Source organism: Salvia hispanica, chromosome 6 (assembly GCF_029641045.1).
Source record: "Salvia hispanica isolate PSC_SH4W2 chromosome 6, Shi_PSC_v1, whole genome shotgun sequence".
Lineage (NCBI taxonomy): Eukaryota > Viridiplantae > Streptophyta > Magnoliopsida > Lamiales > Lamiaceae > Salvia > Salvia hispanica.
Window position 1 is genome coordinate 17,921,661 of NC_142697.1, and position 14,533 is coordinate 17,936,193.

At 38.9% G+C, this 14,533-nt stretch overlaps 1 protein-coding gene across 1 annotated transcript; it reads right to left on the reverse strand.

The window, feature by feature from the left end:
* PAP85 (cupin family protein) lies at window positions 1-1,878 on the reverse strand. The gene is made up of 3 exons (XM_048104357.2): window positions 1,317-1,878; window positions 1,060-1,235; window positions 1-976 (listed from the first exon to the last, which is right to left on the reverse strand). Exons 1-3 carry the CDS (start codon window positions 1,849-1,851, stop codon window positions 137-139), a joined length of 1,551 nt encoding a protein of 516 aa, XP_047960314.2. The 5' UTR covers window positions 1,852-1,878; the 3' UTR covers window positions 1-136.
* Window positions 1,879-14,533: the final 12,655 nt, after the last annotated feature.

The following is a 14,533-nucleotide window of genomic DNA, read 5'->3' on the forward strand; positions in this document are numbered from 1 at the left end:
TAAAGCAAAGAGATGCCGGAGCTCAGAGTTTTTATTCATGCGGATCTTACATATACAGAGTAGTAGTTTCCCACACTAAAATTTACACACCACACATCAACTTCCAAGCTCAAAATTCCGGCAGCCTCTAACGGCCTTATGCGTCGGCTCTTCGCCCTGGTCCCTCGAAGAAGAACTCCTCCTTCTGGCTACGGAGCACCTCCTCCACCTCTCTCGCCGGCATCCCGAACGCCAGCTCCTTGGCCTCCCTCTCCAGCTGGTTCATCACATTCCTCTTCCCTGCTAGAGTGAACTGCTCGTTGTTGTCAGCATTCACTTTGAAGGACAGGATCTGTAGGTTCTGGTTGTTGGAAGCAACAGCCACGAAAGGATGACCCGCCGGCACCACCACCACGGTGCCAGTCCTCAACCGGGACCGGGCCGTCTTGTAGCTGGTGGTGGATTCACCACGCGGCCTGTAAGACTCCTCCTCCTCCTCCTCCTCGCTGCCGCGGCTCTGCCTCTGCCTCTGCCTCTGTGACTGAGATTGGGAGAGGTGGGGGCATGCCATCTCGAAGTAGCCTTCGCCCTCCACCACCACAGCGATCTTGGTGGCTTTGGAGTTGTAGAAGGGAGCAGTCATGGCACCCTGGGACATGTTGGAGAATGAAATGGCGATGTCGAGGTCGCGTAGCTGACGGAATTGGGAGGACTCGACCTCGTAGTACTGCCCGTATTTGTTGTTGTAGATGGGGCGTTGGTCGTAGATGTTGTGAGTGCCCTTTGACTCCCCGCCGAACGGCCAGATGCCGCCTTCTTGGTGCTGGCTCATCGAGCGTATCTGCTCCGACGACGCCTTGATGATCGCTCCTTGTCTCTGTTGCCCGAATAGCCTCTTCACCCTCTGTCCATCCACATTGAAAGCAGCTTCAAGAATTTCATCGCTGAAGGCCTTGAAGTATGATTCGGGATTTTGCCCTCCAGCTCCGTAGAATTGCTACGGATAAAAACCAAAAATATAAATATATGAATCAAAATCCAAGCTACTATTAAACAAGGATATTTGGAAGTTGTTGAGACCTCAAACTGGCCGGGAGTATTAACAGGCTGGATGAGTTTGACTAGGACAAGTCTCTCATTGTTGTCCCGGTTGACCAAATACGTCGTCGTTCCAGCGTGGATTCTGAATATATCCCCTTGTTTGATGTTGAAGCTTTCTCTCCTCTCTTCGCGCACCATGTTCACTGCTCCCCTCCCTGCTCATAATTACACAAAAATTAGCAACATTCAAATCATGAAATTATAAACCACTATTTGATAGAGTAGTAATTAATTACCTCTGGCAACAAACACAAGGATTTGGGCATCCAAGTGCGAAGGCACGATGAACGTCTGCGGCTGCGCTTCAAGCACAGCGACGCGGTAGTTGTCGATCCCGCGGAGCAGATCAGACCTCTCCGTGAATTGCTGGAGAATGCGGAGGCGACCGTGCTGCGTCTGCATTCCAGTAACGAAATGGCGATCCTCGAACACGTAGGGGTTGTTGGTGGTCTGCTTCTGATATTTCTGGTCGTAGCTCTGGGTCTCCTTCTCGTACCTCTCCTGGCAGCGCCTCTGGCAGTCCTCACGCCGGCGCTCCTCTTGCTGGCGGCGCTCGCAGTCTCTGTTGCACTCGCGCAGCTTCTGGATGGGGCTCCTGTCGTTGCGGTGGTAATCCTCGCAGCGGTCTTCGCATTGTCGAATCTGCTTGTCGTCGGCGTGGCGCTGGGAGTGGCACTGTTGCTTGCACTGCTGCAGCTCCGGATCCTGGGATGCCAGGGCCACTGTGGCAGTGGCAAGCAGCAAAGCTAAACAGATGGCTTTATAACTCATTTTGTGTGTTTTAGTGTGAGTGTGTTGCTGTTGGTGTGGTTATATATATTGCTGGAGATATGCTTCGGACGCGCCATGCATGAGTACACGTGTCGGGGTTACGTGGCGGAGGGAGGATGAAGATTATCGCCGCGTCTTTCTCACCACAAAATACAAACACCACCTGTGTTCTCTGCAGTCTGCACACAAAAGAACTAGACGACAAAAATGGTCTCCGTGTAAGATTTGAATTTCACTGGTGCGACTTTAAGGAATCCCCCTATATACTCTCATCTTCATACACACGATCATATTTAATAAGTTAGGGGCGTGATTACAATACGATTACAATGAAATGTAAACATATCATTTTATTAAATTTTAATATAATGTATTGATATTACGTGTTGACATTTTAATATCATCGTATTAAAATTTTTAATACATAGCATTAATGAGTTAGCAGAGTTAGTAATATAAATAGTTAGCAATATAACGCATTAAGTCCCACTTAAAATGCCTATATTCTTAATTGATATGGGATTTTTAAAAAAAAATGTTAGATAGAGAAAATAAAGAAAAAATAATTATATTAAATATTTTAATGAGAAAAAAAAAGAAGAGGGAGATTTATTTTTGAAAATTGATATGTTGAGTGAAATAAATGGGAAAGTGGATATCTTGAATGATAGGAAGTGAATGATATGCAGTGAGGAGTATTACTTATTACTATCTCCGTCCCCCAAAATTTGCTATACTTTGATCCGGTACGGATTTTAAGAAATGTAATGAAAAGTGAGTTGAAAAAGTTACTTTTAAAGTATTAGTTTTATAATAAAATGTGAGTAGGAATGAGTTAGTGGAATATGAGATCCACTACCAAAAATGGTAAAAGTGAAATGTATCAAATTTTCAGGGACGGACCAAAATAGTAAACTGTATCAAATTTTCAGGGACGGAGGCAGTAGTTACTACTAAACAAAGTTAATGTCTCAGATTTATTACTACAGTACTATATTTCGAGTATAAAAAGTTGTCCAAAATAATCTTACATACGCCTCTTTACTTTCTAGCCATAATGATTTTTTTTTAAAATCTTTCATATTGTTGTAACATTAGAAGTTGTTACTAGTACTTAGTAATGGCAGAGGGAGCAAGTATCATCTAGCATACCTACATTATTATCAATAGTATGAATTGTAATACAAGCACAACGAGACTAGGAGATATGGATAAGAGCGATGGGAAATAGAAAGATCTTGGGCTTATATTAATTGTATTTATCATCTTTTTTCGTCTTTACTTTTATTTTCGATGCGACAAATTGCTATTTATATACAGTATTGTGTTGTCTCTTCCTCTCCAAGTTCATCTTTTGTTTTTCCATTCTTTAATTTTCATACTAGTACATAAGATAACTAGCTGGACTTTCAAAAATCAATCTTTTCTCACACACATAAATACATTCTTATCTGAACAAACCTTTTATGTTTGTAGTTCTATGTTAAGTTCTCCCTCCATTTATAAAAAAAAATAGTTTCATTTTATAATTTTGGAATATCTATAAAAAAAATAGTCCTATTTCCAAAAATAAAAAATTTCCCTCTCATATTTTATCTACTTATTTTCTTCTATTTCATATTTTATTTACTTTTTCTCTATATTTTTCTTAGTTACTTACTTTTTCTCCTTCCTTTTTATTTTATAAATTTGTCATTAGAACTCACATCCTCCACAAATAGGACTATATTTTTTTAAGTAAGAAACTATAAAGTATTAGTCTGAGAGTAATAACTTACTCCCTATTGATATGTTTGCGAATTTGTCGTCAAATATAAGAGACTACATTATCTTTTATATTTTACAAATCATATACAGCTGGATTTAGTAGTCCACTGGTACTTGTGCAATCTTCACTGTGCAAAATTAAATACTACTCCGCTTTGGTTGATCGAATTCTTTCAAGGTGCATTACAATCCAATGAGTTCAGCTTGGCATCAAGCTCCAAATAGTTATTTTTTGAGTTGGGTTTATCAAACAATATAATGATATTGGTAATTTATTGGATATACTACTTTTTGGTGCTTGGCATCAAGCACATAACTCTAAAATACAGAAATTAAATGAAATTTATACAGAAAAATTATATCAACACTAGAAATTTGAAATTACAAGACTCCACTATGTTTGAAACTAGTGTTTGTCCAACTTCTCATCATCGTTGAATTGATAAAACTAAAGAGGATTAGTTCTCATAGAGTTTTAAACATTTAAATTAGATCCTTCAGAATACTATATAAAAAAGTTCTATATATTTAAGGATATTTTTCAAGCAGAGCTTACATCAAAGTAGGATCAAGTACATTTAAAAAATACTAGAACAAATTTCTTTTATTAAGGTGAATAGGTGAAAGAGTATTAACTACGGTATTAGAAATGAGTTACTCACCCCTTACAAGACCCCCTTAAAAGATCTTGTAAGTGGAAGGATTATCCATACTTATACAGATGAGCTAGGATCGTTAGCAAACCGATGTGGAACAAGATTTTAAGAGTTTTAACCTACAGTGTTCCATAGAAAAAAAATGACGAACTGTATCCACGATAGGTCCAAACTTTTATGAGTGATTATATCATAATATATGAGCCCCTACGGCTCTATATATCTTGATGGCTTGTTCATATCTCATTATAAGGGCGTTGTGTAATTTACATTGTCATTTGACAGTCCCCGTTTAAGAATACCCTTCTTGAATCATGCAATTAAGCTACCAAATGGAATTTGGTTTTATATACTAATTTCGAAATATAAAATACTAAGAACAAATATATACTCCACCTCTGAGGCTCTGAAGCCATGTTTTATTTGGCTGAATCATGTCATGACAGAGTCATTAATTCCAAAACTTATTTGTTTGATTAATTTTTTATATTTATTTATAAATTCTTAAACTTTTGTAAATTAATTCTGTTTTACGTTATAGTTTTAAAATCTACTCCCTCCGTTCCCTCATAGTTGAATCATTTTCCATTTTGGAAAGTTCTCTCATAGTTGAGTCATTTCCAGATACAGTACTTCATCCGTCTCACTTAAATGTTCACATTTCCTTTTTAGTTTATCCCCCTCAAGATGTCCATCTTCTAGATTTTTAAATAAATTCATCTCTCGTCTCTCCTCAATAAATATTCAAGTATATTTTTCTGTTAACTTACTCCAACTAACAACTCCTCCTAAACTCCTGTGCCACTCAAATTTTGGACATCTTGAGTGGGACGAAGGGAGTAATAATTAACATTTTTTCTCACTCTTACTTTATTCTCTCTTCTCTATTCTCTGTACCTTTTTATCTCTCATATTTTTTTATCCATCTACTTAACACACTAATCATCATTGTCTTAAACTCCGTGCTGAAAATTTCGCCTCAACTATGAGGAAATGAAGAGATTATTTATTACTTCTTCCATAGATGACTCACTTTTCTTTGTGGTTTGTCCCAACCAAGATGATCTATTACTAAATATATAAACTTCTTTCTCTCTACTTTATTCTCTCTCCCTCTTTCTCCTTTATTCTTTTCATTTAATGCATAAAATAAAGTTGCATAAAATCTCATGTCGCCCAAAGAATGATTCAGTTTTTTTCGGATGGAGAGAGTAGTTATTAAACTATTAATTTATTCAAATTTTACAATTAGATTTTAGTGTTTCAAATATTTTTCTGATTCTTTCATTCCTTTCCCTTTTTTAATTCAATTATGAAAATAAAATAAAAACTACACTTTATGCAAAATTGAGAATAAGGCTAGGTATTTGTAAAATTAGTTTTTTTCAAAAAATAATTTTTTATTTTTATGATTTTGATTTTTTATATACTATGATCTCATTGATCTTTTGTTACGTGTCTTACTTTGACTCATTTTCTATTAAAAATTAAAAAACAAGTTGGAGAATGTGTATTAAAAATTAAAAAATAAGTAGGAGAATTTTTTTAGATCGAGTCCTAGAGTATAAATTTATAATAGAATATAACTAAAATAAGTTAATGGAATTTGTGGTCTATATATAGTTAGAAATTTAGGCTTGACTAATTCAATGTGTATGACTATCTTTCAGTTGTCCAATTAAAGTGATCTAATAAATATTAAAATTTGGGCTAAAGTGTATTCATTTTATTATGGAAATAAGTGTAGATACCATATGAGATTTTCTATTTGATGGGGACCGAATAGAAAATAAAGGGGTTTATATTAATATAAATATAAGTTAGGGTTATGGTCCCCAGACGTCAGAAGAACATTCAATATCTCTGTATTCTCTCGGCAGATTATCGCAAAGAATGTCTCTGATCGTTTAGAAGATCCATAGCCGCTGCAAAGCAATTCCGCTTTTCAATCCCTTATGGATCAAGGTACGCTTCCGCTCTACAGTTTATGCTCCTTCTCCGTCGTTCTCGGTTAATCATCATAGAGAGCTTTGAGGGCTTTATGTAATTGTTCTTTCAATTATTCCAACAAGTGGTATAAGAGCCACTCTATTGATGATTCTCTGAGAATTGAGAAAAGGAGAATTAAGGTTTTAAGGGCATCCGCATCGCAGACGCGATGCTGTCTCGGTCTCGTCTCTACAAGACGAGACAGCATCGAGACAGCGTTGCGACGCTTGTCTCGTCTCGACGAGACGCGACATCTCGTCACGCGACGCGTGCCGGCGAGGCCGGCTTCGAGCTAGCGAGACGACGCGCGCGCTGGCGGATGGCGTGACGTCCACTCGCCGGCCCGCGAGTGGGCGTCGGAATTATGACGTAAAAAAAAAAAAATTTAAATTCAAAAAAAATAAAAAAATTTTTTAAACGGTCAAATGACCGTTGCCAAACGGTCGATTTTTTTTAAAAAAAATTTCTTTTATTATTTTATAAATACTCTATTCCTCTTCCATTCTCCATTTTACACACAAACACTACACTCATCTATTCTTTTCTCTCCAATTGTTGAAAAAATGTCCGGCGAAGGAAACTCCAGCGGCGGCGGCTCCGGCGGGCTCGACTTGAACTCGTTCGACGATTGGCTTAGCATGTACAGCTTTTTAGGTACTCCCGGTTCGTCGCCGGGCACCCAAGCCTCGACGACTCCGCCGGCGTACCAAACACCACATTTGGATGTGGATGCATACTATCGTCCCTCCTCCCCCCAGAGGTACGGGCAATATCAGGGATTATCCCAAATTCAGGAGAATTTTTTGCCGCCTGAACTCACTTTGCCCGACTGGCCAATAGCAATAGGTGGAGGCTCCGGCAGGATCGGCGTCAATGCCGAGGAGGAAGAGGGTGACCACGAGGTTGTGGGGAATAGCAGCCGTCATCCATACAGCCAAAAGGAGACGTTGGCTCTGTACGACGCTTGGATCAGCGTCTCGTACGATCTTATCGTCGGGAATCAACAAACCCACAAGTGTTTTTTGGAAAAAAGTCACCGAAGTTTACAACGCACGAAGGCCGAAGAACACATTTGCCCGCAACGTGAAGATGCTCCGCAGTCATTGGGACCGATCCGACAAAGATGTCAAAAAGTTTTGCGCGAAATACAGGGCAAAAGAGGCGAATTATCAAAGCGGAGCCAGTGGAGCCGACATTCTGAGAGCGACGTTGCGGATCTTCAAAGACGACGTCGGTAAAGATTTCAAGCATGTCGATGTTTGGTCGTAAGTCCACCACCTTGAAATGTGGGCTGGCGGTGTCGAGTCGGGCTCGAAACGCACGAAGCACAACGGCGCGTGGCCACTACTCGTCTAGTGATGGCGGTGAAGGCAACACCTCACGTGAGGGCATACTAACCGATGATGCAGGGGGGTCTTCTTTCGGTTCACGGCGTCGGCCGCAAGGGACCAAGGCGGCGAAGGCGGCGAGAACGAGGGGGAGAGGGAGAGGGAGGAGGAGGGGCCGCGGCGAATCAAGCCTGGTGGGCTCGGGCTCGGGCTCCGGCACGGGCACGGGCTACAACAGCCTAATGTCCATGTACCTGGTCGCCACGATGGCTGACATTTCAAAAATGAATCCTTGCCAATTTGAAGCCCATATGGACGGAATTGAGCATCTGAAAGCTCAACTTGGTATTCGGGATCGATCTAACTTGGGTGCACCGCCGACTTCGGGGGATGATTCGCCGGCGGAGTAGTTTTTATAGTTTAATTTAGAGTATTTTAATTATGCATTTTTTTATTTTTTAGGATTTTAAATTATGTATTTTTTTATTTTTTAGGCTTTTAAATTGTAATTTTTATTTTATTTAATGAAGTGTGTTTTTATTAATTGAATTTGTTGGAATTAAAAATAAAAAATGAAATTGAATGAATAGTTAAGGGATGAGATGGTTAAGAGATGGAGGGGGATGCAAGTGTTGTCTCTTAGTTAAGAGATGAGGTGAAAAGTACAGTGGGGCCCATGAATAGTGAAGAGATGAGACGATTAAAAGACGGATAAGAGACAGGGATGTGGATGGCCTAATTGTTACTACCTCCGTCCACGAAAAGTTGTCCCATTTTTCCATTTCCGTCCGTCCCCCAAAATTTGTCTCATTTCACTTTTACTATTTTTGGTAGTGGACCCCATATTCCACTAACTCATTCCTACTCACATTTTATTATAAAACTAATGTATAAAAGTAGAACCCACAATCCACTAACTTTTTCAACTCACTTTCCATTACATTTCTTAAAACCCGTGCCCGGTCAAACCGGGATGAATTTTCGTGGACGGAAGTAGTACTAATTTTGTAAATCCATAAAAATTAGGGTTTATATTTTATGGATTTTATTGGGGCATTTTGGCATGTTTACATATTGCTGTCGTATTTATGAATATCGTGATTGATAATTCACTTAACCATGAATTGTTTTGGTTGTTTATGAAGAATTGTCCGCTCGGTACCGTGAATTGCTTTTGGAAACTTCACGTTGATTCCAAAATTAATTTTTTTTAAAATTATTATGTTTCCTGGATATGCACATGTTATATGGTTATTTGTGATTTTCATTATGCACACATACTGAATATTTTGGTGAATTGTTTGAATTGGTGATTTATGAAAATCAAGTTCACCGCCGCTACGCCGCTGCATATGTTATGGTTTTGATGATGAATTGATTTTTTAATTCTTGATTATATTGTTTGCATCGAGAATGATTAGGTATATTAGTATATACGGATTTGGTGATTTGAGAACTGGATTATGTTTTAGCATGAATTTCTTTTATTTATGAAAAAAAAAAATATTAGGATTTCCGCTCCTACTTTTTATGTGAATCTATAAAATTTAGAGTTTATGTTTTGTGGATTTGTCGTGTTGTTTTGACGTTGTTTTTGGCTATTTATGTTTGTTAGTTTTGATCTTGGGAACATCAAAATTTGGGTTTTGTCGATTTTTGTCTAAAATTGAATTTGGAAAAATTATAAAGAATCCCATTAGGAGTCAGCAATTTGCGATTTGCTGGGGAGTTATTGGACTGGCCGTCAGGATTCAGCGACTTACTGAGTTCGCGAGGTACGCGAACCCAGTGACTCGTTGGCTAGCCACTGTACTCCAAAAAAGTTAACAACGACTTGCTTGCAAGCGTTTGAATTTAGTTTAAAAATTATAAATTCAATAATTTTGGTGCATCTCAAGTTCCTTTATAGATGTGTGTATTTTAATGCGAATATTATTCGGCTCAAAGGAAGATTAATATTTGGCACGAGATACACACATACTTTTGGTGATAAATGCGTGACAATTATTCAGATTTCGTGTAAGTAGTGTGATGCCCAAAGGTGGACACTATTTGACATGATTTTATTGTCAGTGTTTGATCACTATAAGGAGATTGCCATTTGCAAGTTCACATTACTGTAAAAAGACTTGGTGCGGATGTTGTGCTCGAAACCTCATAATGTTTTACTAATATTCAAATTAGATTAGTCGAAACATGACGTTGCCAAAGTAACCTCTCTTGTCTAGACTTCTTTATTGTGAATATTAGGACGGTGAAGTGTGTGTGTATTTTAATGCGGATATTAGTCGGCCCAAAGGAAGATTATTATTTGGCACGAGATACATACATACCTGTGGTGATAAATGGGTGACAATTATCCATTTTTTTGTGTAAGTAATTGTGATGCCCAAAGGTGGACATTACTTGACATGATCATATTGTCAGTGTTTGATCACTACATAGAGGTTATCACTTACAAGTTCATATTACTGTCCAAAGATTTGGTATGAATGTTGTGTCGGTACCTCGAGATGTTACTATTTTATTTGAATTTTATGATGTGAGCATGACGATTAATTTGGTTTTGTTCTCTATAAAATTATGATGTTGGCTTCGGCAGTTTCTTCCAACATGAACAATATGTTAGTGTTGAATGGGTCAATTTTAAGAATTGAAAAGATTATATTTTGATTGCTCTGGGTTGCATGGATTTGGATTACGCGCTAAGGATTGAGCAACCTACTTCTCCTATGGACGTTATTACTTCTTATCAAAGGAGAAACTACGAGAAGTAGGAATACTCGAATCGCGTAAGTCTACTGATCATTAGGTATAGCATCCCAGAAGCCTTTCGAGCCCCTGCATCAAAGTATATCACTACGGCCAGTGAATACCTTGCCAAAATTAAGGAACATTTTACGAAAAACGATAAGGTTAAAACAAGCATGCTTGATCTCAATAAAGTATATAAGGGCAGGGGCAACATAAGGGAGCACATTATGAAAATGTCTCACGTTGCTTCACTTAAGCTTGAATTCTAAAGAATTGTTTGTGCATTTGGTGTTGCACATTTGGTCAGTATATGAAGCTCTGAATTTTTTTAGATTGTGTGCACAGTAAGAAATAACAAGTCTCCTAGGTCCAGTGAATCCACTAGATCACAAGGTCTAGGAACTCACGGATCGTTGGGAGATCTCGGTCGTCGGACACACAGAATACCTCTTCAAAAACCCTCAACCACGTATACTAAAATTAGCACAGGGAAGTAGGGATCGATCCCACAGAGATGGATGCGTAATTAAACATGCTCAAGGATTCAGAACTATTTTTGGGTTGGCTGCTGCCACGCATTTTTGGGTTGAGGAAATAAAACTAAACTTGGAGTTGAAAAGTTTGCTACGCTAACAGCTAGATCTAGGCAGAACAAAAATCATGCATGTAAACTGGAAATCAAGCAATACAACCACTAGATCTAAGAAACTGTTTTTTAAATTACCTAGACCTAGGAAATGAACTGACGGTGGGGACCATTTGCTGAAAAGGTAAAGTACGGATGAAAAGCTGAAAAACAACTAATTAAAGTACCAACTAACAGCGACATCATCTTCTCCAATCAACTTGCATAAAAATTTCAGTAAAACAGAAATGGAACGCAAATCGGAAACGAAACAGACTAGCTTTAAAACAATTAAATGAAGAACAATTCAAAACGAAGCAGATCTGCGACTACTAGACGAAATAAAACAGAAAGAAAGCAGAAAACTCAAAATCCATGCACAACTCGGTTTCCCCTGTTCAGATCCACACTTCGGATGCTAAATCCACTCCGGATCCAAGCATCCAAAACAAACTCCGACCAAAAGTATACCCATAGCTACAGATTCGCCAAACAACCTCCGATCCACAACAACAACACAGATCCACAGTCGTATTCCCCAGATCAAGCACAGAATTATCCAAAACAGAGAATAACATTTAACTGCCGAAATTAAGCCTAAAAAACACAGAATCAACGTAAATCAACACGAGATAAACACCATCATGACAGAAACTAAATGCATAGATAATCGGTAATAGCAACAACCAAATCGACTTCCAAAACGATGAAGTTCGACGGAATAAAGTGCAAAAACAGAATGTAAATAGATTGTATCTTCGCCCTTTGCAAGGACGGCGTTACGACTGACTTTCACCGAAGATGAACCCCTAGAAACCTTTAACTACCCAGAATTCCCATTTTTCCCAAGTGTGTGTGTGGGTGTGTGAGCTGAGAGCAAAATAATGTATGTTGCGTGTGCTGCATGCTCCTTTATTTATAGGCATTGAAGTGGGTCCAGCGAGGTATGAATAGTCTTTGTTGCCCTCAGCTATTAAGTTCCTTCGTCTAGCCATTTTTTTCTCTTTAATTCTGCTCACTTTCCTTCATTTTCCTTCGCTAGTCCATTGCCTCCGGCTCTTCCTGGATCTAGCGATTCCTTCACACACCTGGCTTAAAAACTGCGTTAGACCCAGTAAAATAAAGTGTTTTTCACCACATAACCGATGCATGAAATTAGCCTTATCAGTATATCAAGAAATAAAGTAAAGGGCGTTAAGAAAAAGTATATTGAGAATGCTGCTATGGATGCAGATTAATCACAAAAGGAACAACATAAGGATAATGATAGTTGTTTCTTTTGTGGTAAATATGGATATAAAAAAGAATGGTAAATGTCACACATGGCGTGCAAAGGAAGTTACAGTTCTTGTTTTGGTCTGTTCTGAAGTTGATTTGGCTTCACTCCCTAATGATATTTTGGTGGGTAGTTTCTGGTGCTACTGCTCACATAAGGTTATCAATGCAAGGCTGTCTGAGCTACCAAAAGTCAATTGATGGTGAAAGATACATCTATGTGGGATAAGACAAATGGGTGGAAGTATAGAATATTGGGCATTGTAGATTGTTATTAAAGACTGGAATTTTCGTGTTCATTCAGAAATAGTAAACTTCTTCCTTCAAATAATTCTAGTATTGTGGGCACTGTTTCCTTAAGTGCATATAACAATCTTTGTATGCTTGATTGTGTTACTTCATATTTAGAAGCTTTACATGTTGAATCAAAAGGGAGTAAATGAAGAGACGTGAACTGGTGTGTGGTCATTGTGTACAGAAAGAAATGACAGGTTTCCTAGGTCCAGCAAATCCGCTAGATCACACGGTCTAGGAACTCACTGGTCGTTGGGAAATCCTGGTCGTCGGACACACAGAGCACTCCTTCAAAAACCCTCAACCACTTTACTAAAACCTAGCACAGGGAAGTAGGGATCGATCCCACAGAGACGGATGCGTAATAATCATGCTCAAGGATTTGGAAATTGTTTTTGTGTTGGCTGCTGCCACGCATTTTTTTCGGGTTGAGGAAATTAAACTTAAACTTGAAATTTTAAGCTGCTACGCTAACAGCTAGATCTAGGCGAAACAACAAAAAACATGCACGTAAACTAGAACTGAAATAATCACTAGATCTGAGAAACTATTCTAATTACCTAGATCGGGGAAATAAACTGACGGTGGGGACCATAACTGAAAAAGCAGAATACGGACGAAAAGCTGGAAAAACAACTAACTAAGGTACTAACTAACAGCGACATCATCTTCTCCAACCAATTTGCATAAAAACTCAGAAGAAACAGTATGAGCGAAATCAGAACAGAGCAGACTGGGTTTTAACGATTTAATGAAGAACAATTAAGAACTAAACAGATCTACGGATGCTAGATGAAGCAAAATAGAAAGTAAACAAAAAACTCAAAATTCATGCATAACTCGACTTCCCCTGTTCAAATCCAACCTCAGACGCTAAATCCACTCCGGATCCAAGCATCCGACAAAAACTCCAGCCACAAAAAAAAACATTTCATAACTTCAGATTCAACCAACAACCTCCGATCAACAACAACACCGCAGATCTACAGCCAAATTCCCAGATCGAGCACCAAAAATGACAAGAACAGAGATCAACATGCAACTTGCCGAAATAAAAACTCTTAACAGCAGGATCAACGTAGATCAACACGAAATATCACAAATATAACGAAAACTAAGAAATGCATAGATAATCAGTAACATCAACAACCAAATCGACTTCCAAAAGTGAAGTTCGAGCGAAATTGAGTGCAAAAAACACCGAAAGTAAATAGATTGTATCTTCGCCCTCACGCGGACGGTGTTACGCCGGAATTTCTCTGAAGATTGGACCCCTTAAAATCTAAACTACCCCAAAACTCTCATTTCCCAAGTGTGTGTGTTGTGTGTGAGCTAAGAGTAAAAAGTGATATATTGTGTGTTGCATGCTCCTCTATTTATAGGCGTTGAAGTGGGGCCCAGCGAGGTATAGATAGACTTTGTTGCCCTCAGCTATTGACTCCCTTCTTCTAGCCTTCTTTTCCTTAAGTTCTGCTCACTTCTCCTTCATTCCTTCGCTAGACCGTTTCCTCCAGCATCTCCTGGATCTAGCGATTCTGTCACACACCTGGCTTAGAAACTGTGTTAGACCCAGCAAAATGTAGTGTTTTTCACTATATAACCGATGCATGAAATTAGCCTTATCAGTAAGCAAATTAAATAATGAAAATTTGGTTAATTTATGACACAAGTGTTTTGGTTATATCTCAAAATAAAGGATTGTGAGACTTGTGTCATATGTTGTATTGAATACACTTATCTTACTTGGGAACGGGTGGGGAGACCATCTGCTTGAGCGATTGCTGTGGTCGTTTGACGGAGGGACTGCTCTGGACGGGCTGCTTGACTTCGCTGCTGGACCCAGGAGTTACCTTCGACTGGGTCAAGGGGAGTGTCTGCTGCAACCACTTCAACATCTTCAGTGAAAGCTCCACCAAATCCGCAATATTGCCCCTTAGGGTCTTCACTTCCTCCCGGCTTTCGTTCAATTCCTTCCTAATCCCCCCAAGTTCCTT